General features: G+C 43.8%; 1 protein-coding gene and 1 long non-coding RNA gene across 6 annotated transcripts in view; one reads left to right on the top strand and one right to left on the bottom strand.

Moving 5' to 3' along the window:
* Nucleotides 1-55: 55 nt before the first annotated feature.
* Nucleotides 56-24,038, top strand: ATP23 (ATP23 metallopeptidase and ATP synthase assembly factor homolog). Of its 5 annotated transcripts, none has more exons than XM_070454688.1 (7): nt 123-139; nt 2,244-3,011; nt 9,676-9,721; nt 10,404-10,485; nt 14,581-14,718; nt 21,746-21,829; nt 23,589-24,038. In XM_070454688.1, the coding sequence occupies exons 3-7, from the start codon at nt 9,705-9,707 to the stop codon at nt 23,790-23,792; spliced, it is 525 nt and encodes a 174-aa protein (XP_070310789.1). In that variant the 5' UTR covers nt 123-139; nt 2,244-3,011; nt 9,676-9,704; the 3' UTR covers nt 23,793-24,038. The 5 variants fall into 5 exon arrangements, with proteins under 5 accessions (XP_020729112.1, XP_020729123.1, XP_070310789.1 ...); XM_020873442.2 differs by lacking the exons at nt 123-139; nt 2,244-3,011 and adding exons at nt 5,187-5,273; nt 5,588-5,847; XM_020873453.2 differs by lacking the exon at nt 2,244-3,011 and having other exon boundaries at nt 56-139.
* The window catches only part of LOC139030876 (uncharacterized), an 89,599-nt gene continuing 86,628 nt past the window's right edge, over nt 21,823-24,793 (bottom strand). The window contains exon 4 of the long non-coding RNA XR_011483318.1: nt 21,823-22,602. This is a non-coding gene — a long non-coding RNA (uncharacterized lncRNA). The remainder of the gene's footprint in view (nt 22,603-24,793) is intronic.

The raw sequence follows: 24,793 nt of genomic DNA, 5'->3' as shown, positions 1-24,793 counted from the left end.
TTCCGGGTGCGGAGGCCTGACTCCTCCCGTCCGTCGGTTTGCGCATCTCAGCGGTGTGGTGTTTCTGGGTCCGGGTGTGTTATATTCCTGCAGTGGGTGGTGGAGACTTTTGTTCTTTCTCTGTCTTCGAAACGGGTCGGTAAGGAAAGGCCAATTTCACCGAATTTTTGGTGGCTCTCGATAAGTAAATTTTTAGTTGCAAAAAAAGCTAGAAAGCGCTTTAAAGTTATGTGGAACTTCGTTTGTTGATGTGATATTTTAAGCAGCTCTACACAACTTCCTATAAAACAACTATTTTTGCTTTAGAAAATGAAGGCAAGCACACACAGGCGCAAACAAAACCAAACCGCCAAATTTCCTCTTCACAGTGAGCCCAACCCAAAATGTGGAAGTTTGAAGCAGAGAAAATGTCTTGCCAGGCCCAGCAAAGAGAAGGGAGATGGGGCTCAAACACCCCAAATTCCCTGAAGGATTTCAGCCCAGGATTTCTTTCTTTAAATCTATTATCTCATTCTTTTGGCTGTGGCGGTCTTCGTTGCTGCTCGGGGGCTTTCTCTAGTGTCAGTGGACCGGTGCTACTCTCTCGTTTCGGAGCATGGGCTCTAGGCGTGAGGGCTTCAGTAGTTGCAGCTGGAGGGCTTAGTTGCTCCCCTGCGTGTGGGATCTTCTGGGACTGAACCTGTGGCCCTTGCAGTGGAAGACAGGTTCTTTAGCCCTGGACCACCAGGGAAGCCCGCAGTAAAGGATTTATAAAAGCGGGCGAGGGAGGCTGGTTGCAGGGTACTGATCAGCTCCTGCTCGAGTCTCTGGTTGATGTTGAGATAATAGGGCATTTAACAGTGTCTGTCCTAAGGTGTCTGTAGGGTCTGGGGGCTCATGATGGTCGGATGGTTTCTCCCATTTGGTGGTGGTTTTAGTATCTGTAATTCAGGAAGTATGTATCAGATACTATTATCTTGGTATTTCAGAGAGGAGCTACAGAAGAGGTTATGGGAGAAGGGGGGGGGGGTCCTGTCCTGGAAAGGCCCTATAGGGTCCTGCTTGGTTAAACATTCACGGGTAAACAACCACAGGAAAGACTTTGGAGCAGTCTTCCAGACTGTCTCTATGCATATAATGTTTCAAGCTCTAATTACATTGTACATGCTATTTTGTAATCTAAAAAGCTTTTATAAGCATATTTCATTTAAAAACCAACATGGTTGTATGTTTTCCATTGTATTTTTTGTTAAAACAGTTTCTATCCTTTTTTTTTTAAAAACTTTTATTTGCTTGGCTGTGTTGGGTCTTCGTTGAGGCTGTGTTGGGTCTTCGCTGTGGCATGGAGGCTCTCTAGTTGCGGCGCGGGCTCCAGAGTTTGCCAGCTTCAGTCATTGCCACACTTAGGCTCAGTGTTTGCTCCAAGGCATGTAGGATCTTAATTCCCTGACTAGGGATCAAACCTAGGTCCCTTGAGAGCAGGTCCCCTGCACTTCAAGGAGGATTCTTTCCCTCTGGGCCACCAGGGAAACCCCTTCTTTCTGTTCTTAATTAGTACTGCAATGGAGAAATGAAAATTCTTACAGCTAAATCTTTGCCTAAGTTCTCATTTCTCTGCAGTAATTATTTTTCTCTTTTTAACTTAGTAATTTGTATTTGCACTTCCCCATCTCTTTCAAATGCCTTCCACTCATGTCTTTATAGTATAAATGGATGAAGTTACACATATGGCATCCAAAGCCTACTCAATTTTTAGAAGTTTATCTTTATGATTATAAGAGTAATACATACTTACTGTAGAACCTTAGGAAAATCTGGATGAATGTAATAAAAATATTCTGATATGTAGACAACTACTGATCATATTTTGGTATACAGTTTTCTAGTTTTCTCTGTTTCCTTCAGCAATGAGCATCAAAAAAATGTTTGGTAATATAGTGGGGTGAATGACACCTTTTAATTTGTATTTCTTTGCTTATTCATCTAGTTGAATAGCATTTCAAAAGTTCACATTTTATAGTCCATTTCAGGCCCCATCTTCTCTATCTAGCCTTCCCTGAGAATTCCAGACTAATTACATTAACTTATAATGGTCTAGGTTCTCACAGCAAGCATACTGAGGTGGTTTGCCATTCCCTCCTCCAGAGTGAAAAAGCCAGCTTAAAACTAAATATTAAAAAAAACTAAGATCATGGCATCTGGCCCCATTATTTCAAGCCAAATGGAAGGGGAAAAGGTGGAAATGACAGATTTTCTCTTCTTAGGCTCTAAAGTCACTGTGGATGGTGACTGCAGCCATGAAATCAGAAGACGATGCTTCTTGGCAGGAAAGCTATGATAAACCTAGACAGTGTGTTGAAAAGTAGAGACATCACTCTGCTGACAAAGATCCATATAGTCGAAGCTATAGTCTTCCCAGTGGTCACGTACAGTTGTGACAGCTGGACTGTAAAGAAGGCAGCTGCTGCTGCCAAGTCGCTTCAGTCGTGTCTGACTCTGTGGGACCCAATAGACGGCAGCCCACCAGGCTCCGCCATCCCGGGATTCTCCAGGCAAGAACACTGGAGTGGGTTGCCATTTCCTTCTCCAATGCATGAAAGTGAAAAGTGAAAGTGAAGTTGCTCAGTTGTGTCCGACTCTTTGCGACCCCATGGACTGCAGCCTACTAGGCTCCTCCATCCATGGGATTTTTCCAGGCAAGAGTACTGGAGTCAGTTGCCGTCGATTCTCCAAAGAAGGCAGAATGCCAAGGAATTGAACTATGTTGCTGGAGAAGACTCCTGAGAGTCTCTTGGACAGCAAGGAGTTCAAACCAGTCAATCTTAAAGGAAATCAATCCTGAATACTTACTGGAAGGACTGATGCTGAAGCTCCAGTATTTTGGTCACCTGATATGAACAGCTGACTCATTGGAAAAGACCCTGATGCTGGGAAAGATTGAGGGCAGAAGGAAAAGAGGGCGTCAGAGGATGAGATGGCTGGATGGCATCACTGATGCAAAGTCCGTGAACTTGGGCAAACTCCGACAGATGGTGAGTGACAGGGAGGCCTGGCCTGTTGCAGTTCATGGGTTTGCAAAGAGTCTGACACAACTGGGCGACTGAGCAACAACAACAACATAATGGTCTCGTTTTCCATCTTTGTATATCCTAGTTCCTTAACTCTATTATAATAGAGTTAGCTGTGTGGTCCTGGATAAATTATTCAGTTTTGTTGAGCCCACTTTCTTTATCTGCAAAATATACTGATAATAATATTTATTTTGCAGGGTTGTGGTAGGGATTAGAAGTAACATATCTCAGCTTAATAAAAAGTAGCTTTTTTCTTATAGCCTTAGCAGTCTATGTACATAGGAGGTACTCATAATTTTATATTTCAAATGAATGAGTAATCTGAGCATCTCAATCAATTTAGTTATTTATTGAGCACCTTTGACACATAGGTACTGTTCATATTCCTCAACATCTCTTGAATCTTTATGATTTAGATACCTTTCTTACATAAATCACATGCTCCTTTCAACCTCAAAAATTCTCTTATGTTTCTGCTGCCATGCCTAGCACATCATAGAAGGTGCTGAATAAATGTTGAGCTGAACTGAGTAAATTTAGTGGAAAAGAGAAACACAAGTTAGTTAAAACTTGTCAGGTATTGATGAAACCATAATAGATACAAAGTACTTTGTACTTTGGGAGATCAGGAGAGATTAATTTTTATTAAGGTATCTGGGAATGCCCTGTGGATTAGGTAGATTTGATCAGGACCTGAAATTTAAGGACTGAAGGTGTGTGTGTGTGCACGCTCATCTGTGTCCGACTGTTTGCGATCCAATGGATTGTAGCCCACCAGATGGGGTCCACAGGACTTTCCAGGCAAGAATACTGGAGTAGATTGCCATTTCCTTTTCCGTAAGGACAGAGGATGACAGCTTAAGGATGGAATTATGAGTTAAAGCTTGGAGGTATAAGTTAAAATGTTGTATTTTGTTATGTTGATGAAAAAATTAATAGTTGATCTAAGAAAGAAATGGAAAATTTTATTTGAGACAATCTGAGGATTATAACCTGGGAGACAGTCTTTCAGAAAGCTCTCTGAGGACTGCCCCACCCCTTAGAGGTCCCAGCACTGTTACATGTTTTTGAGATAAAGGGCTATACATCAAATGAATTATTGACAGAAGGAAGGTTATCTCTCAAGGAGTTATGAAGTAGTGGGTCATCCTGACACTATACAAGATTGAGAAGAACTGTAAGCTCTGGTTAATGCAGATGCACAATACACTCTAAGGGGGAGGGAAGAGGCCTGATCTGGCAGAGAAAAAATTTAAGTTTAAATTATTCTTGTCATAAAATATGAATTTATTTCATCAATTAGAGTTATTTTTGGTGGCAAAAAAATAGGGTGGGCGAATGGGCCTAGATGAGGCAGGATAAAAAAGGAGTTTGGTCTTCTATTTTGAGGATTTTAGCGCGACCAATCGTTATAATTGCAGTTTTCAAACGTTTCCGGGAAATAGTGCTTTCAATATGTCTTGGGGGGTCAAGAGAGAGGTGGAGCAGAGACGGCAGCTAGCCTGCTGGTGGACAAATCAGGGAGTGGGAAGGTGGCAGACACCTTCAGGGCGAGAAGAGTATTTAATGACCAGCACTGGTCAGGAGGTAAGGAAGGGGTGTGCCCGAGGAAGCGGAGCTGCGGAGCAAGGCTTGTGGAGACCGCAAAAGCAGGCCGAGGCGCCGCGGCGAAGCCCCCAGCTGGCCGGCTGCATTCTGCGGGGCTACAGGTCTGCTCAGCCAGCGGGCCCCTGGCCCCGCCCCTCTAGCCCCGCCCTAGCCCCGCCCAGCAGCCGTCGCCCCGCCCAGCACTCGCCGCCCCGCCCCGTTGCCGTCGCCCTTCCCGGCGCTTCTTGCCCCGCTCTCGGTCGGTGTCCTGGGTTGCAGACCCCAGCGACTGAACGTCCTTGGCCCCGCCCAGCGACGGCGGCCGGGCTGGCGCGGGTTCGGCCTGGCAGAGGGGGGTCCTGGGCGGTGGGAGGGAGGTTACCTTTCCCTCTATCACCCTCCGCCGCCCGAAGCGGGAGGAAGAAGCCGCGGCAAAGTCCGTGGGCGGCATGGCAGAAGCTCCGGATGAGCGCGAGTCGGGCCCCGAGGCAGCGGAGCAGCTGCCGCAGCAGCACGTTGGGTGCCAAGTCTTCTCTGAGCGGCTGGCTCAGCAGAAGCCACCGCAAGGGTTCCTCTCCAGTTTTTTCACCAACAACCAGAAGTGCCAGCTTATGCTCTTGAAGACGTTGGCGACAAGTAGGAGCCGTGACCCGGGGGCCGGGCGTCTGCGGGCTGGGGTCTGAGCGCGGGCGGGCAGGGAGGGGCCTCCGCACCCCTCCGCCAGGGGGCTCCGGGTTCGGCCCAGGTGTGGCGGGGCCGGGGTCTGGTCCCAAGGGCAGTTAGGGCAGATTCGGCATCGTGGGGTGGGTGTGGGGGGCTGAGCCTCAGTTTCGATCAGAGAAGGCGCTGAGCCCCCCTTCAGGACGACTTTTGCCTGTGGCGTGAATGAGGAGTCGGCTTAGGAGTTAGCCCTTTCCGTCACATTCTGACAAGATCCTCTCATTTCATAGGTAAACTGTGCAGTTATATGGGGACTGGAGAGTCCCGGTGAAGCAGAGTTTTAAAGAGCTACGTTAATTAAAGCATACTTGCTGAAACCGCGCACCTCAGATGGGATTTGAACCCAGCTAAAACTCAGATTGGGACTTGAGCCCTGCAGGCTGGGAGCGGAACCTGCTGTCTTTTAATTGAAATCGCACACCTGGTCTCAGGAAGTTCAGGTTCTTTATGTCTCACTGCAGTAGGAATTGAGCAGGAGGCAAAATGATAGGTAAGAAGTAGATTTATTGAGAGAGACACAAACTGCATACAGTGTGGGCTGTCTCAGAAGGTGGGAGGCCCCGGGAGATCCACGTACCATAGACAGAAGGCGGTCTGTCTCAGGCGGTGAGGGTGGCCTGGGTATATGGGCTGGTTGGTTTTTATGGGCTGGGTAATTTCATAGGCTAATGAGTGGGAGGATTATTCCAGCTCTTTTGGAGACGGAGGTGTGGATTTCCAGGGTTTGGGACAGAGCCCACTGTTTGGCCTTTTATGGTTAGCTTCGAAACTGCTGTGCAATGTGTCATTTAGCATGCTGATAAATTAAAATGAGCGTATAATAAGGCTCAAGATCTACTGAGAGTTGGATCTTCTGCCGTCTTGGGCCTGACTGGTTCTAACCATTTTATGTCATGTCCACAACAGCTCTGTCCTTCTTTAAGCGTTGTGCCCCGCCCTGTTCACTGCTGCTGGCAGTGCAAAGACAGTTTTGCAGTCCTGCTCTTTGTTGAAAAGGGTTCTTAACCTTCATACATGGATGGGCTTCAGAGTGTGGAAACTTCTGACACGGACTGCGAAACTCCTGTTATGTATGCTCCTAAGGGCATCTTTCTGGGGAGAGAGTTCATAGCCCCATGATGTTCTGAGATGCCCATGACCCTGAAAAGGTTAAGAACCATTGATGTGGGTTACATAGGGACACTGTCTGCTGACCAGTTTCTAAATCCAGGGACATTGCACTAGAGATTTCTTAACTTTTTTACAAGGCCCTAGACTTCCCAAGTTTACTTTAGATACATTAAGAGAATCAAAGACAAACTTGTTTGTCCCAAAATAAGATTACTGTTTCATAGCTGGCCAGTGACAGTTCAAAAGTCAACCACTCAGTGAGTTTTCCATCCTTCTTGAGATTACCTTTATCTCCGGGAATCAGGGGAGGGGAAAGGGGAATAGAGGGGAATGATGACATTGTATTTACTTTGCAAATATGTATCAAATGCCTCCTAGATTCTGCTTTGGGCAAATACAGAGAGTAGTTGGGACCCTGCCTTTAAAATGTTCCAAAGTGAAATGTGATGGAAAGGACATGGGCTGCAGATTTAGATGTGGGTTTAAATTTTGATCCCTTTCCTTGTTACATATGGAAGAGTGATTTAACTCTCTGATCCTGTCTGTCTTTATCAGGGAAAGGAAAAGGGAGTTGGGAATGGGTGAAAGTACCTCTTCTAGGGTTGTTGTGAGGATTAGGTTTTATAAGTGTAAAGTGCCAGTGTATCAGGAGCTAAATAAAGAAGCTGTAGCTATTCTTACAATGGAAGAGTCAAAAAGTGGAGGAAGAGTTGAGATAGGAAGTGAGACGGGCCAGGTGCTGAACTTGAGTCCCAGTTGGAATTAACCCGTTTCAACCTTCCAAGGGGAAAGCTGCTGGAGAACTTGTTAGTGTATTAAAGCATCAGCCTGCAGCTTTAAAATCCTATCCCTGGGACGGGTGTGATGAAAGAGATCAGGCTTCAAGGGAGACGTTTGTTTTATTTTTCTCCAAAGCACATCCATTCTAAATACCGCAGGTCCTTCTTTGAAGAACCAAACCAGCATTTTTTTTTTTAAAGAGGACACTAGACTTTTGAACCCATTTCAGCTCTGTAAAACTCTCAGTTGCTTCAGTAATAATGCATTTAGTATGGTGCCTGATACTTGATATACACTAAGTAGTATTTGTTAATAATTGTTTTACTGTTAACACTCTTTAAGAGGAGTCAGGTTAGAAAAGCAGTAACCAGTACTTAACTTTCTCATCCAACAATACTTTTACTCACCTGTTTTTGCTTTCAGCATTTGAAAACCTTAATATCTTCTTCTTCTTCTTTTTTTTGCTTATGTCATGTAATTTGCCGTGCATTTATATTCTCAGACAGGACATCTATGTGAAAAGTTGATGTTAGAGGCACCTGGGTTCCTTATATTTTCCTGTAATTTTAACAGGCTCATAGATTCTTAGAAGTGGTGGTGGGGGGCTCTGGAGTTGTCTAGGCCTTTTCACCCCCATCACTGACCAGAAACCTCTGTGCCATCAATTGACCAGAGTGTTTTAGAGCTCTGTTGGAACAGGTTATCTTTGAAGCCCTTTGAGGCTACCAGGCTCTTGTAGCTATAATTGTTGGAGAAATCCTTTCTCATGCCGAGTTGAAATGTGCCCCATGTAACTTCTGCCCTTTGGTCCTTGTTCTGCTCTCTGAAGAAATGTTGGCAGAATCTATTCCCACATGACACCTCTTCAGATACTTGAAATTATTGGGGCCTTAGTTAAATCTTTTTCTTTTTACTTTAAACTTTTTATTTTGTATTGAGGTGTAGCCAGTGAACAATGTTGTGATAATTTCTGGTGGACAGCACAGGAACTCAGCCATCCATATACACGTATCCATTCTCCGCCAAACTCCCCTCCCATCCAAGCTGGCAAGTAACAGTGAGCAGAGTTCCATGTGCTATACAGTAGGTTTTTGTCGGCTATCCATTTTAAATATAGTTGTGTGTACATGACCTTCCCAAAGTCCCCAACTATCCCTCCCCACACCCCCACTCTGCTGGGCAGCCATGGGTTTGTTCTCTGTCTGTGGGTCACTGGTTAAGTTCATTTGTATCGTTTCCTTTTAGGTTCCATATGTAAGGAATGTCATGTGATGTTTCTCCTCTTTGACTCACTTCTCTCAGTGTGACAGTCTCTTGGTCCGTCTGTGTCGCTGCAAACGGCGTTATTTCATTCTTTTTAGTGGCCGAGTAATATTCCGCTGTGTGTATGCAGCACATCTTCTCTATCCATCCCCTGTCAGTGGGCGTTTAGGTTGCTTCTGTGTCTTGGCTCCTGGAAACAGTGCTACAGTGAACACTGGGGGCATGTATCCATTCGGAACTTGGTTTTCTCCAGATGTATGCCCTGGAGTGGGATTGCAGGGTCATGTGGTAGCTCGGTTTTTAGTTTTTTAAGGAACGTCTGTACTGTTCACCATAGCGGCTGTAGCAATTTACATTCCCATCAACAGTGCGGGAGGGTTCCCTTTTTTCCACACCCTCTCCACCTTTGCTGTTTGTGGATCTTTTGATGGTAGCCATTCTGACCAGTGTGAGGTGATCTCATTGTAGTTTTGATTTGCATTTCTTCAATAACTAGAGATGTTGAACATCTTTGCATGTGCCTGTTGGCCAGCGGGTATCTTCTTTCTCCCTTCCAAGTCTCCAGATCCCGCTCTTGCTTCCTGTGGAGCATAGCCCTGCACTGTTACAGCAGCTTCCCCTGTGGCACAGCCTGGGCTGGCAGGTCCTGTTTAGGGCGTGGTACTCAGAATGGGATGCTGTGTGCAGATGAGGCAGACCTCAGTGGGGCCCCGCACTGCCTTCCTCTAATCTGGTACTCTGTGGCTATGACCACAGTCTTGTTGGTATATCTTGTACGTATACATCCCCTCAGTCTTTTGGTACATATTTTAACACATTGTGTTTGATCGTTTAACTGAGAAACATATTTGATATTATCTAAGATGTTTGGTGGTACACATTTTGGTATTTCTGTCAGTGTCTCATTAAAGACTTGCTTTTATGTTAATTTAAGCTTATCTTTTTGTATTCATTTTTAATCAATTTTAAGATATTAGTATTGCTTAAAATTATTACTAATTAGTATGACTTAAAATTAGATAGTAGTATTATTTCACTAAGATTTTTTTTTTTCTATTTCACTAAGATTTGAGAGGTATGTTTTTCTTTTATAATATTTGGATAATTTAATTGCTGCTTTTTTTTTTTCCAATTACCATATGTAATTGAATCAATATCTTTCTAGATCCATATGTCAAACTTCTACTTGATGCCATGAAGCATTCAGGCTGGTAAGTAAATCTTTTTAAAGTGCTCCTTTGTATTCTGACTGCTGAAAACAAGCCACCCCTTTCTCCCCCACCCCCCACAAACTGGAACCTCTTCAGATTTTTCACTCAGGCCGCAAAGCCCTTTCCATGTGGCAGGTGGTGGTTGGCCGCGTTCTCCCCAGGCAGGACGCTTTCTCTCCAGATCTCTGGCTCCACCATTCACCTCAGGTGTTTAGTAAAGACAAGACTAACATCTTTCTCGTAACTAATTACCAAACCTGGTTTTTCCACTATGCCAGTCTCAGCATTATCCTTCATGGAGAAGTCTCAGTTTGTTATGCATGCGGTAGCCTTCCAGGTGTCGTTCAACTTTGAGGGGATCAGAAAAAGTGACTTCTGAGCTCCCCTTCTTAACATTCTGGCCCAAGGGCAGAAACTCCAGCGTATCTCCAGTTCGGTCTTCATTAGTCGAGCCAGTGCCTTCTGGACTCACGGGTAGCATTTGAACTGGGATCGATTTTGCAAAGACAGTTGCCCTGCTCTAAGGATGAGAGGACTAAATGCTGAAGGTGTTCAGTTGCTGTCCCGAGGTGTCCTGGGTGGCCGTGGTGGAGATATGGATGATCCGGTCTGCTGGCCCAGGGCTGTGCCCCGTGGACATTGCTTCTGCACGTTGTCTCTTTAATCCGTTCTTGCCTTCCAGTGCTGTTAACAAAGACAGACACTTTGCTTGTGAAGACTGTAACGGAAATGTCAGTGGAGGTTTTGACGCTGCAGTGTCTCAGGTAGGCGTTTTACCAAGTCATTTTCTTTCCTGCAGTTCTCCTCGTGTTTGCTGAGTGCCTTCCACGTGCCAGGCATTCTGCTGGGTAGACTTTGTGTAGGATTAAAAACAAATGAGTTAGTCTCACAGGGGAGACAAGCCTCCAATGCAGACAATGACAGGATTTGAGGCAGGTTAAACTCCTGGAGGCGGGTGTGGTTCCCAGGGGGATGTTGCAGCTGCTGTATGGTGGGAGGCTTTGAATGTCAGGATAAAGAGTTTCATCTTTACACAGTGGGAAGTGATGCATCTCTGAGAATTTTTGATGAGGGGAGCGAGTTTTCTCATCTGTAAAATATGGGTAACGATTGTATTTATCTCACAGAACAGTTATGAGAATTAAATGAGATTTCTCTTGTAAAGTACACTCAAGTCAACACATGTTAGTTTTAAGTCAGTGGGGGTTTCTGACAGAGTCTCGAGGTGGTAGATGGATATGTCATGTGATGAGGGTAGATATAAGTGTTGGACGTCACTGATTCCATCATGAATATATAACACACATTTAGCTACATTTAATTGTTTCCTGCTAGGGGATGTTATGTGTATTTTGGTTACTTGTAACCAAATTTATTTTTATAGCTGATTGAGGGAAATCAAGGGAAAGAGCAACGTAGCAGAGGGGTGAGGTGTCTGAGTTTTGGAGTCAGATAGACTCTGAGTTCAAATCCTTATTCCCTTCTTATTAGCTGTGGGGCTTGGGCAAGTTACTCATTTTATTCTCAGTTTCCTCATTTGTAAATTAAAAAAAATTATTTATTTTAATTAGAGGCGAATTACTTTACAATATTGTAGTGGTTTTTGCCATACATTGACATGAATCAGCCATGGGTGTACATGTATCCCCCATCCTGAACCCCCCTCCCACCTTCCTCCCCATCCCATCCCTCTGGGTCATCCCAGTGCACCAGCCCTGAGCGCCCTGCCTCATGCATCGAACCTGGGCTGGCGATCTGTTTCATAGATGATAATATACATGTTTCAGTGCTATTCTTTCAAATCATCCCACCCTCGCCTTCTCCCACAGAGTCCAAAACACTGTTCTTTACATCTGTGTCTCTTTTGCTGTCTCGCATGTAGGGTCATTGTTGCCATCTTTCTAAATTCCATATATATGCATCAGTAGACTGTATTGGTATTTTTCTTTCTGACTTACTTCACTCTGTATAATAGACTCCAGTTTCATCCACCTCTTTAGGACTAATTCAAATGCATTCTTTTTAATGGCTAGTAATATTCCATTGTGTATATGTACCACAGTTTTCTTATCCATTCCTCATTTGTAAATTGCTAACTGTGACACCTATAGCTCTCCAGGTGGATCCTGGTGAGTTCATTCCCTTTTGGGGTTAAATAGAGTGCACATTTTGAATCTTCATCTTATTTCTCAGCAGTGTTATACACAGTTGGGAACTCTTTTCTTTTTAATTAAAATTTTTGTTGTGAAGTATCACATTCATGCAGAAGAATAACAAACCTATATGTATGTGTTCAGTCATAATAATAAAATGAACATCTGTATAACTACCACACAGATTTGAGAAACAAAACCCTGCTGGGACTTTAGAAGCCTGTGTGCCCCTTCTTGGGTCATAGCCCCCCTTCCTAATTTTTGACTTTCATAATAATCATTCCCTGCTTGCCTGAATGGTTTGAACATCTATGTATACAGTCAAAAAATGTGCTGTGTAGTTGCCTGCCTTTAAAAAAGTTTAAAAAAAATTTATATATTAGACTGCACCAGGTCTTAGTTGTGGTAAGTGAGATCTTTCTTTCATCTTCATTGCAAAATGAGGAATCTTTAGTTATGGCATGTAAAACCTTTGGTTGTGAAATGTGGGATCTAGCTCCCTGACTAGGGATCAAACCCCGGAACCCTGCACTGGGAGTGTGGAATCTTAGCCACTGTACCACCAGGAAAGTCCTTTGTTGCCTGCTTTCAAGCTTTATATATACTTGGGGTCATATGTAATACTCTGTCATTTTATGAAATTATACCGGATATAGCCCTCTGTAATTTAATTCTTTTGTACAACATTGTGAGAGTCTTCTGTCTTGTATGCATCCTTGGTTTATTTAGTGTCACTGTTGTGTATATTATTCCATTGTATATTTGTAGTAGAGTTTACTCCCTCTAATGTTATTTCCAATGTTATTATTTATAAACACTGCTCCTGTGAATTCTTCACCTCCTCTCCTGAAGCACACACAGGCAGGGGCTACTGCAGGGTCTCTGCCTGGAGAGGATTGCTGGCCCGTATCTCATGTGTTCACTTGACTTGAGCAGCTGATGGTTTCTGGATGCAGCACTCCTGCAGTCGCTCCTTTGGCAGCTCAGCTTCCTGTACCAGCCCTTAAATGCTGAAGTCCCTGAATACAGTGTGACAGCCCCTTCTTTTCTTTCCAGCACTCTGCCAAAGCGATCTGATTTGTTTTGCGAGGTCAGAACTCTGTCTTGAATTCCACATCCATAGAGCCAAGTCTTCACTGCACACCTAAACTTGGAAGTTTTAAAGGCATCTCAGACCTGACATCTCCAAATTCAAGTTGATGATTTTTACCATCCTCCATCTCCACCCAGCCTGGTCTTTTAGTTTTCAGTATCTCAGTGAATGGTACCACCATCCATCCTATTACGCAAGCTAGAACTTTAGGGATCATCCTTGATCCCTCTGATTCCCTTCTCATTTTCTATCCAGCGCCACATTTTGCACAGTCTACCTCCTAAATACCTTTTAGGCTCCCCCCACCCTGGCTCGGGCACTATTATCTCTTGCCTAGAATACTTTATTCTCATTTGGTTAGTCTCTCTGCATCCAGTTTGGATCATCTTATGCCTGTTTTTCCAACTGTGGTCAAAAGGATGAAAGCAAAAGAACCCTCCCCCGTTTCACTGTTCCCTTTCAGCAACTTCCCACTGCTGTCAGCATAAAGCGTGACTTGGCCCTGATGAGCTCACCAGCCCTACCTCATGCCTACCACCTCCAACTTTGTGCTTCAGTCCTATAGGCCTACCTTCACCTTCTCAGACATTCCTGTCCTTCAACCCTCCCCCTACCCTTTGCACGTGTTACCCTCTCTCTGGAATGCTCCCTTCCCCTCTTCTCAAATTTAACTCCTGTTCATCCATCCATTAGATCCCAGTTTTAACATTCCTTATGCAGAGAACCATTTCCCAACTCTGCAGATCATTGTACGTACTCATAGCAACTGTTATTGCCTGTGCTCAGACATTTTGGTAAATATTTGATTAATTTCTATCTCCATTTGTAGCCTGTAAATAGGTCTTGATAAATATTAGTTGAATAAATGAATGTTGAATGAACGTATATGAAATACCTGGGCCATGTCCCAGTGTCTGGCACTTAGTAAGGACGGAGTAAATAGAAACTTATTATTAGGACCCTCATGGTTTTGTTATTCTTAGAGGGTCTCCTGTTCAGTGTGCTGTGGGCTTTTTGCACGTCTTTCTGAAGGTCTTTCTGAGGACTTTTCCTGGCAATTCTAGTAGAATGGGACAGTGTGGTCATGCATTGTTGATTCATTGCTCATTCAGAAACTTGATAAGAAGCCTTTTACATATATTCTCATTTATTTCTCACAGTTCTATGAGGTAGGTAACGTAAGTCATCTCCTTTTAATAGTTGAGGAAACTGAGGCACAGAAAGCTTAAGAAACTTGCCCAAGGTCACTGACTTAGTAAGGCGTGGGGCTGGAATTTGAATCTCTGCTTTGTTCCAAGGTCCACGCTTAAATATTATTGAGACGGTAGAGTCCAAGACAGGCTGGTGCAGTCCACCCAGCGAGGGTGGTATGTGAATAAAGGTCCTTAAACGAAGCGCTGTGTGTCCACGGAGAGGAGGGCCCCTGGGCAAGGCTCGCTGGCGTGTATGGAGAAGGCTGGGCCTCGACGGTGGGGAGGGTGTGGGCTCCATGGGGGAGAGGAGGTGAGGCCTCCCAAGCACTGCGCCCTCTCAGGGGAGACTGAAGGTGGACCCTTCGCAGTGAGAGTCACTCTCGGACGTAACTGAGCTTCTGTCCCTTTGGTGCCTCTTAGATTGTTCTCTGCCAGAATAACATCCGTAATCAGGCCCATATGAACAGAGTGGTCACCCATGAGCTCATTCACGCCTTTGATCACTGCCGCGCTCACGTCAACTGGTTCACCAATGTCAGACACTTGGCCTGCTCTGAGGTAAGTTTTGTTGTAGAAGATACTTCCCCCCAACCCTGACATTGTGTATTTGAACATTTTATTCAAGTATGATTTATTTAAACATCTTTGTTTTCTTGTCATAATTCCATGTTAGTCTTTGATTTCTGTTTCTAACTATTGAATACAATTTTTGTCTTAAATATAACCTTTAAATCCTGGTAATACTGATTTGACTATTACATGACTATGACTAATTATAATATAAAAAATGGTTTTTCCTGTGGAATAAACATTTCCTATATCATAAAATTATATCAACATTTACTGAGGGCTGTGTGCCTAACACTGTTCTGTTTGTGGATTCTTATTTAACCTTCACAACAATCTCTTGAGGTGTAGATACTGTTATTCCCATTTTATTTATGTGAAACATGAGGCAATTGTTTAGATACCATAGTTAGTAAGTGGCAGAGGCAAGGTTACAATCAAGGTTCTTGATGGGTTTGCTGTGCTGCCTTCCACAGGTAAAGTTGCTAGCTTTCCGTAGAATAAACAGTTCATTTCAAAAATACAACGTTAGTTCAGTCACTCAGTTGTGTCCGACTCTTTGTGACCCCATGGACTGCAGCACACCAGGCTTCCTTGTCCATCACCAACTCCGGGAGCCTGCTCAAACTCATGTCATCGAGTTGGTGATGCCATCCAGCCATCTCCTCCTCTGTCATCCCCTTCTTCTCCTGCCCCCAATCTGTCCCAGCATCAGGGTCTTTCCCAATGAGTCAGTTCTTCACATCAGGTGGCCAAAGTATTGGAGCTTTAGCATCAGTACTTCGAACGAATATTCAGGACTGATTTCCTTTATGATAGACTGGTTGGATCTCCTTGCAGTCCAAGGGACTCTCAAGAGTCTTCTCCAACACCACAGTTCAAAAGCATCAATTCTTTGGCACTCCACTTTCTTTATAGTCCAACTCTCACATCCATACATGACTGTTGCAAAAACCATGGTTTTGACTAGATGGACCCTTGTTGGCAAAAGTAATGTCTCTGCTTTTTAATATGCTGTCTAGTTTAGTCATAGCTTTTCTTCCAAGGAGCAAGCGTCTTTTAATTTTATGGCTACAGTCACCATCTGCAGTGATTTTGGAGCCCCTCAAAATAAAGTCTGTCACTGTTTCCATTGTTGCCCCATCTCTTTGCCATGAAGTGATGAAACCTGATGCCATGATCTTAGTTTTCTGAATGTTGAATTCCAAGCCAACTTTTTCACTCTCCTCTTACACTTTCAAGAGGCTCTTTAGTTCTTCTTCACTTTTTGCCATAAGGGTGGTGTCATCTGCATATCTGAGGTTATTGATATTTCTCAGCAATCTTGATTCCAGGTTGTGCTTCATCTAGCCCAGCATTTTGCATGATGTACTCTGCATATAAGTTAAATAAGCAGAGTGACAATATACAGCCTTGATGTACTCCTTTCCCGATTTGGAACCAGTCTGTTGTTCCATATCCAGTTCTAACTGTTGCTTCTTGACCTGCATACAGATTTCTCAGGAGGCAGGTCAGGTGGTCTGGTGTTCCCATCTCTTTAAGAATTTTCCACAGTTTGTTGTGATCCACACTGTCAAAGGCTTTGGTGTAGTCAGTAAAGCAGAAATAAACGTTTTTCTGGAACTCTCTTACTTTTTCTATGATCCAGTGGATGTTGGCAATTTGATCTCTGGTTCCTCTGCCTTTTCTGAATCCAGCTTGAACATCTGGAAGGTCACAGTACATGTATTGTTGAAGCCTGGCTTGGAGAATTTTGAGCATTACTTTACTAGTGTGTGAGATGAGTGCAATTGTGCAGTAGTTTGAGCATTCTTTGGTATTGCCTTTCTTTGGGATTGGAATGAAAACTGACCTTTTCCAGTCTTGTGACCACTGCTGAGTTTTCCAAATTTGCTGGCATATTGAGTGCAGCACTTTCACAGCATCATCTTTTAGGATTTGAAATAGCTCAACTGGAATTCCATCACCTCCACTAGCTTTGTTTGTAGTGATGCTTCCTAAGGCCCACTTGACTTTGCATTTCAGGATATCTGGCTCTAGGTGAGTGATCACACCATCATGGTTATCTGGGTCATGAAGATCTTTTTTGTATAGTTCTTCTGTGTATTCTTGCCACTTCTTAAATCTTCTGCTTCTGTTAGGTTCATACCATTTCTGTCCTTTATTGAGGCCATCTTTGCATGAAATGTTCCCTTGGTATCTCTAATTTTCTTGAAGAGATCTCTAGTCTTTCCCATTCTATTGTTTTCCTCTGTTTCTTTGCGTTGATCACTGAAGAAGGCTTTCTTATCTCTCCTTGCTTTTCTTTGGAACTCTGCATTGACATGGTTATATCTTTCCTTTTCTCCTTTGCCTTTAGCTTCTCTTCTTTTCATAGCTATTTGTAAGGCCTCCGCAGACAACCATTTTGCCTTTTTGCATTTCTTTTTCTTGGGGATGGTCTTGATCCCTGCCTCCTGTACAATGTCACAAACTTCCATCTATATTTCTTCAGGCACTCTGTCTGTCAGATCCAATCCCTTGAATCTGTTTGTCACTCCCACTGTATAGGGATTTGATTTAGGTCATACATGAATGGTCTAGTGGTTTTTCCTACTTACTTCAATTTCAGTCTGAATTTGGCAATAAGGAGCTCATGATCTGAGCCACAGTCAGCTCCCGGTCTTGCTTTCGCTGACTGTATAGAGCTTCTCCATCTTTGGCTGCAAAGAATATAATCAGTCTGATTTCAGTATTGACCATCTGGTGATGTTCATGTGTAGAATCTTCTCTTGTGTTGTTGGAAGAGAGTGCGTTCTGTTGGCAAAACTCTGTTAGCCTTTGTCCTGCTTCATTCTGTACTCCAAGGCCAAATTTGCCTGTTACTCCAGGTATCTCTTGACTTCCTACTTTTGTGTTCCAGTCCCCTATAATGAAAAGGACATTTTTTTGGGTGTTAGTTCTAGAAGGTCTTGTAGGTCTTCATAGAACCGTTCAACTTCAGGTTCTTTGGCATTACTGGTTGGGGCATAGACTTGGATTACTGTGTATTGAATGGTTTGCCTTGGAAATGAACAAAGATCATTCTGTCATTTTTGAGACTGCACCGAAGTACTGCATTTCGGACTCTTTTGTTGACTGTAAAGGCTCCTCCATTTCTTCTAAGGGATTCTTCCCCACAGTAGTAGATATAATGATCATCTGAGTTAAGTCACCCCTTCCAGTCCATTTTAGTTCACTGATTGCTAAAATGTTGATGTTCACTCTTGCCATCTCCTGTTTGACCACTTCCAATTTGCCTTGATTCATGGACCTAACATTCCAGGTTCCTATGCAATATTGCTCTTTGCAGCATTAGGCTTTATTTCCATCATCAGTCACATCCACAACTGTGTGTTGTTTTTCTTTGGCTCCATCTCTTCATTCTTTGTGTAGTTATTTCTCCACTGATCTCCAGTAGCATATGGGCACCTTCCGACCTGGGGAGTTCCTCTTTCAGCGTCCTATCTTTTTGCCTGTCTTTGATGACAGAGTAGAAGGACGTGCGCTCATCTTCTGTGAGAATTCCAAAATTACAACTCGCTGCTGAACAACTGTCAACAGGAGAATGCCTGCCAAAAAAACATACCCCATGTGCAAGGGCAAAGGAGAAGCCCCTGCTAGACGGCTGGAGGGGTGAAATCAAAGCCCATACCTGCCAGAGACATGTGCAGGGCTCAAACGAAGCCGTGTGCACCAGGAGACCCACACAGACTGAGCCAGACCTGCCCCGAGTGTTTGAACGGCTTTGCTCGGAAACCTGCCTTTCTCCAAGGCTCATGTCCATCGTTCTGTGGCCCGGGAGAACTCACCTCGTGCCAGTATTATCTCAGAATGCATGTTGTGGGTGAGGGGCCTGGCGCCAGTCTCTGAGCTTTCAGACATTTCCTTTCTGTCATCTGCAGCCTGCTAGTAGCTATACAGATCATTTAAGATGATATTAAATGTTTGAGTGTGTCTTGTGGAGATACAGGTCAGCAGCGGCCTGCCGCTGGGGCAGGGGCTCTGGCTGCAGCAGACCTGGGTTTGGCATAAGCCCTCTTGGAGGAGGTCGCCATTAACCCCACCACAGAGCTGCCAGGACTTACATAGGACTGGGAAACAGATCTTGGAGGGCACAAACAGAACCTTGTGCACCAGGACCCAGAGACCGCACAGAGACTGAGCCGGAACCGTGTCTGAGCGTCACCTGAGGAGGTCCGGGTCAGCAGTGGCCCGCTGCAGGGGCAGGGCCTCTGAGTGCAGCAGACCTGAGTTTGGCATAAGCCCTCTTGGAGGAGGTCGCCATTAACCTCACCACAGAGCCGCCAGGACTTACACAGGACTGGGTAAACAGACTCTTGGAGGCACAGACAGAACCTTGTGCACCAGGACCCAGGAGAAAGGAGCAGTGAGCCCACAAGAGGCTAACCCAGACTTGCCGTGAGTGTCCCGGAGTCTCTGGCGGAGGTGTGGGTGGCGGTGGCCTGGTGCAGGGTCAGCGGCACTGAGCGCGGCAGTGCAGTCCATATGGGACCTTTTGAAGGAGGTCGCCATCACCTTCATTACCGCCACCATAGTTTTGGTCTCAGGTCAAACAAGAGGGAGGGAACACAGCCCCACCCATCAAACAGAAAAGTAGATTAAAGATTTACTGAGCATGGCCCCGCCCATCAGAACGAGTATCCCCCTCAGTCAGTCTCTCCCATCTGGAAGCTTCCATAAGCCTCTTATCCTTCTCCATCAGAGGGCAGACAGAATGAAAACCACAATCACAGAAAACTAACCAAACTGATCACATGGGTCATAGCTTTGTCTAACTCAATTAAACTATGAGCCATGCTGTGTTAGGCCACCCAAGGCAGATGGGTCATGGTGGAGAGTTCTGACCAAACATGGTTCACTGGAGAAGGGAATGGCAAACCACTTCAGTATTCTTGCCTTGAGAACCCCATCAACAGTATGAAAAATACAACATAATAATATCTTCCTATGTTGATTGATTGCTTTCAGAAATACACATATATATGCTCCTAGAAAGACATTTGTATTTCATACTTGCATTTCATTAATTGAAGAGTGCAATGTGCTGAGAAGCTAAAAAAAAAAAACTAATATAAATTTCAAGCTTATATTTCATAACTTAGATTATTTTCTCTTTCCCTTGAAATTAATAAGTGGCCTCACTGCGTCTGATTATAACTCATATGATTTGGAAAAAAGACTGAAACCTGAGCTTTTGAATATTTCTCTCTCTCTGGGGTGTTACAAGAATTAATGCCTGTTAGCTAGTTAAACTGTGTTAAGTGCTTTGAGCTCCTCAGAGGAATGAAGCTCTGTTATTATAGGAGTAAAATGAAGTGGGCCATCTGATTGCAGTGAATGAGCAAAATTGTGGCCAGGCTGGCTATAGAATGTGGGTAGTTCCACAACTATTTCACATATTAAAGCTGCTTTTCAGAGTAGGAAATGGCAACCCATTCCAGTATTCTTGCCTGGAAACTTCCATGGACAGAAGAGCCTGGCAGACTACAGTCCATGGGGCTGCAAAGAGTCGGACATGACCGAGCACACACACAAAGCTGCTTCTTACCTTAAAGACACAGCAAGTTAGAAGATATGCACTACCTTCAGGCTGTCATATTCGTAGCATGAACAGTTTGGAAAGTTCTTGATTCTTGTACCCGTTAATTTTTCATAGGCCAACTGAGGCCTTGGAGGAAGGTCATGAACTTACATGGGTTTAAGGGAAGGTCTAAGAGCGCGTCAGTGGTTTGGGCTAGGAGGCCTGGGAGGTTTGTGTGCCTGAGTGTCTTAGGTACTGATGTGTTCTGTTTTATGCTCACACTGAAAATCAGTTTGTAGGTCTTTGGAAGAGTGCTTTCTTGAAGTCCTTTTGGTCATTTCTAGAAGTGAGACCAGAGTATCTGTAAAGATTATAGAGGGCATAATCTTTAACTCAGAAGTCCAACTCTGACTTTTGGTTCGAACAGAAATTAGTTCTGTCATTAAAGTTCCAGAGAAACATTTTGAAAATCCCTTTTGAAGAGGTGATTCCCTTCAGTATATTTGGTGTTTCGTAGCGTAGCTCATAGATGTCTGGTCTTTTTTTTTTAATGCTTTTCTGAGTTCGGTAATTGTTTGTTTGTTTATTGGTTGCGCTGGATCTTCGTTGCCGTGCCGTCTTTTCTCTCGCTGCAGCCAGCAGGGGCCACACTCCACTTGTGGCGCACCAGCTTCTCATCGCGGTGGCTTCTCTCGTTGCAGAGCATGGGCCTCAGTGGTCATGGCACAAGGGCTTGGTGGTTGCGGTTCCTGGGCTCCAGAGCACAGGCTCAGTAATTGTGGCGCACGGGATTAGCTGCTCCACGGCACGTGGGATCTTCTTGGACAAGGGAACGAACCCACGTCTCCTGTATTGGCAGCAGATTCTTTAGCACTCAGCCACCAGGGACGCCCTCTGCTCTTTTTCTTAAGAACTTCTTAATTTAATTTAATTTTTTTCATTTATTTTTATTAGTTGGAGGCTAGTTACTTTACATTATTGTAGTGGTTTTTGTCATACATTGACATGAATCAGCCATGGATTTACATGTATTCCCCATCCCGATCCCCCATCTCACCTCCCTCTCTACCCGATCCCTCTGTGTTTTCCCAGTGCACCAGGCCCCAGCACTTGTCTCATGCATCCAACCTGGGCTGGTGATCTGTTTCACCCTAGACAATATACATGTTTTGATGCTGTTCTCTCGAAACATCCCACCCTCGCCTTCTCCCACAGAGTCCAAAACTCTGTTCTGTACATCTGTGTCTTTTTTTCTGTTTTGCATATAGGGTTATCATTACCATCTTTCTAAAGAACTTCTTAAGTCAATAGAGTTTAAAAAAAATCTTACAGATACTCTGTCTTCAGAAAAATATGCCAATTTTATATTCTTTTATAATAAAAAAAATCAGTTGATATAAAGGTATAGAGCACAAGTGCTTACTTTCTTTTTGTCTGCCTTCTGTCTTGTGATAGGTTCGAGCTGCTAACCTTAGTGGAGACTGCTCACTTTTAAATGAAATATTCAGGTTGCATTTTGGATTAAAACAACACCATCAGGTAAAAACTAACATATGAAACCACTTAACTGTCAAGAGTGCTATGAGTGGAAATAATGAATAGAGAAATGAGAAGTACATTTAGTATTTGAAATGTGAAAGAACTATTATTGGAAAAGAATACAACATGTATATCACTTAATCCAATAGAGGGAATTCAGTTGTGTTTTATAATTATGGGCAAGCTCTGTGACTGGGAGATTTTCGCAGCAAAAAGAGCTATGCTATCTCGCATGGGGTCATTTTGGATGGGGGTAGATAATGAATGGAAATGAAATCACAGCCTGTCTTACTTCTAACAGTCCTGGAGTTCTGTTCTTGAGACAAAAAAGTAATACGTGTCAGAACGGAGACTGCAGTTTAGTGCAGTGTGTATTTGTGCAGCTTCGTAAGGCTGTGTGATGTGACAGCGATGCTTTGGGTTGGCACAGACTTCATTAAGAAGGACTGAGCTGAGAGATTTTGTGAACAAAATGAAAACTATAGGCAAGACCAATCCTGCTGGAAAGCTTTTAAGGTCACCCACAGATGGACATGGGGAGAGGAAATGCAGAACTGACGGACTGGTGAAGGATGTGAGCAGTTCTTCCCACGGCAACCAAGGGGCTCTGTGTCCACACTGAGGAGAGAGGCTGGTCAGAGCTTCTCTGTGGGAAGAGGTTGCTGGGCCAATTTGTGATGTACGTGGGCATCAGGAGAGCAGTTTCAACCAGATGTAGAAAGGACAGGATTGGAGCAACAGGAAGGTCCTTGGTGGAGTAACTCAGCTCAGCTCTGGGGAGGAAGGCGAAACATCACAGTGAACTGAGAGCAGTCGAGAACTCAGTGAACGGGAGTTGGAAGGCAGACCTGGGGCCTGGGAAGGGTGACTGCTCGGCTAAGGCCGTTAGGCCTTCAGCCTGTGCCAAGCTCACCTGTGGCACTGACTCGTCCTGAGCACGTCTTCTGAGCCCTCCAATCCCTGCTCTTCTGTGAAGTCAGCTCAGGCAGCATGTGAACGGGCAGTGTGTTCTGACTCTCAGTGGAAAGAGTGGAAGGCGGGCACACATCAGCACGCCCCCGAGAAGAGGCTAATGCATTCAAGGAATGTGATCCGGGGCCGAGACTCTTTGAAAGAGAAATCTCTCCTCTTTTTACCTTGGGTTGGAAGTAGCAGTGGATGAATACAGCTGGCAATAGGATGAAAGATAGGTGGGAGCAGGGGGAGAAGAGTCCTAGCTTTTGTATAGCACGTGCCCAAAAAAAAGTTGTTTGATTTTTTTTTTTTTTCCCCCACTGAAAAATTAGAAAACCTTCAAATTTTGTGTAGTTTCCTGTTGCCTCCAGGGGAGATGCCCCTCTCAGAGGAAAAGTTATCCAGCAATGGTCAGCTATGAAAAACTGAGAGAGAAAGGTACATCAGTATATTTCAGATTTATTCAAGTTAGAAAAATTCAATCAGAACCTTATTTATAGACTTTTTTTTAAATGATTTTTCAAATTGGGAGGTACTGTTTAGCAGATACTGCCTAGAACTTATCATCATTAGGAAAGAAAAGAAGAAGGGAGGAGAGGAAGAGATCTTTCTTATACCTCAATAATTTTAGATTGAGCTAAACATGCTCCATAATTGAATCTTTATTTTTTGGACTGATAGAAATTAATAAAATAACATGAAAGAAAATTAATTTTGACTGTGGTTCAGACATTATGTGAAGTGTTACTATTTCATGAGTAAATTTTCATATAAGATTAACACTATATACTTTCTTGCTCCTTAGACCTGTGTGCGAGACAGAGCCATCCGCTCTATCCTGGCTGTTAGGAACATTAGCAAAGAGGCAGCTCAGAAAGCTGTTGATGAAGTGTTTGAGTCTTGTTTCAATGACCATGAACCTTTTGGAAGGATCCCTCATAACAAGACCTATGCAAGATATGCTCATAGAGACTTTCAAAACCGGGATCGATACTACTCAAATATATGAAGACAATGATATTTTATACTATAGAGCTTCAGTGGTCATGAAGAAAGTATGGTTCCTAAGCGGACAAACATAAACGTTCAATTAAATACAGGGAAGACACAGAAGATGCTGATTCTAACATCAGAAAAAGTAACTGTGGTGAGAAATGAAATTGCCTTAAATGCAAAGGCAAATTGTATCTTTGTAGCTTTGGATCGTTATTTACCAGATAAAGCAAATAAATTGTTCATTTAAGCTTTTCTACAACGTACTTGTCATTACTTGTGTTTGTTTTGTGATAGTGATCTGTTTTTATTACGTGTGATTGTTTTAACGCTCGATCACGAAACCTGTGAAGTGTGCCCTTGTGTGATGTGTGTGTCTTCTCTGGAAAAATGTCCGCTCAGGTCCTCTGCCCGTTTCTAAATCAGGCTGTTTGCTTTTTGATGTTGAGTTGTATGAGTTTTTGTATATTTTTCATTTTTAAAAATTTTTTATTTTTCATTTATTAGTTGGAGGCTAATTACTTTACAGTATTGTAGTGGGTTTTTGTCATACATTGACATGAATCAGCCATGGATTTACATGTATTCCCCATCCCAGTCCCCCCTCCCACCTCCCTCTCCACCCGATCCCTCTGGGTCTTCCCAGTGCACCAGGCCTGAGCACTTGTCTCATGCATCCAACCTGGGTTGGTGATCTGTTTCACCCTAGATAATATACATGTTTCGATGCTGTTCTCTGAAACATCCCACCCTCGCCTTCTCCCACAGAGCCCAAATGTCTGTTCTGTACATCTGTGTCTCTTTTTCTGTTTTGCATATAGGGTTATCGTTACCATCTTTCTAAATCCCATATATATGTGTTAGTATGCTGTAATGTTCTTTATCTTTCTGGCTTACTTTGCCCTGTATAATGGGCTCCAGTTTCATCCATCTCATTAGAACTGATTCAAATGAATTATTTTTAATGGCTGAGTAATATTCCATGGTGTAGATGTACCACAGCTTCCTTATCCATTC

The sequence above is a fragment of the Odocoileus virginianus genome, chromosome 24 (assembly GCF_023699985.2).
Source record: "Odocoileus virginianus isolate 20LAN1187 ecotype Illinois chromosome 24, Ovbor_1.2, whole genome shotgun sequence".
In the NCBI taxonomy this organism is placed as follows: Eukaryota; Metazoa; Chordata; class Mammalia; order Artiodactyla; family Cervidae; genus Odocoileus; species Odocoileus virginianus.
Note: the sequence above shows the minus strand (reverse complement) of the source record. Positions and strands in the feature narration are given on the sequence as shown.

Excerpts from the sequence above, each read along its gene's own strand:
- ATP23 (XM_020873436.2), top strand. The coding sequence starts at position 5,087 with ATGGCAGAAGCTCCGGATGAGCGCGAGTCGGGCCCCGAGGCAGCGGAG. Across the intron at positions 5,274-9,675 it reads CTTGAAGACGTTGGCGACAA|ATCCATATGTCAAACTTCTA; the intron begins GTAGGAGCCGTG and ends ATATCTTTCTAG. Across the intron at positions 14,719-21,745 it reads GACACTTGGCCTGCTCTGAG|GTTCGAGCTGCTAACCTTAG; the intron begins GTAAGTTTTGTT and ends GTCTTGTGATAG.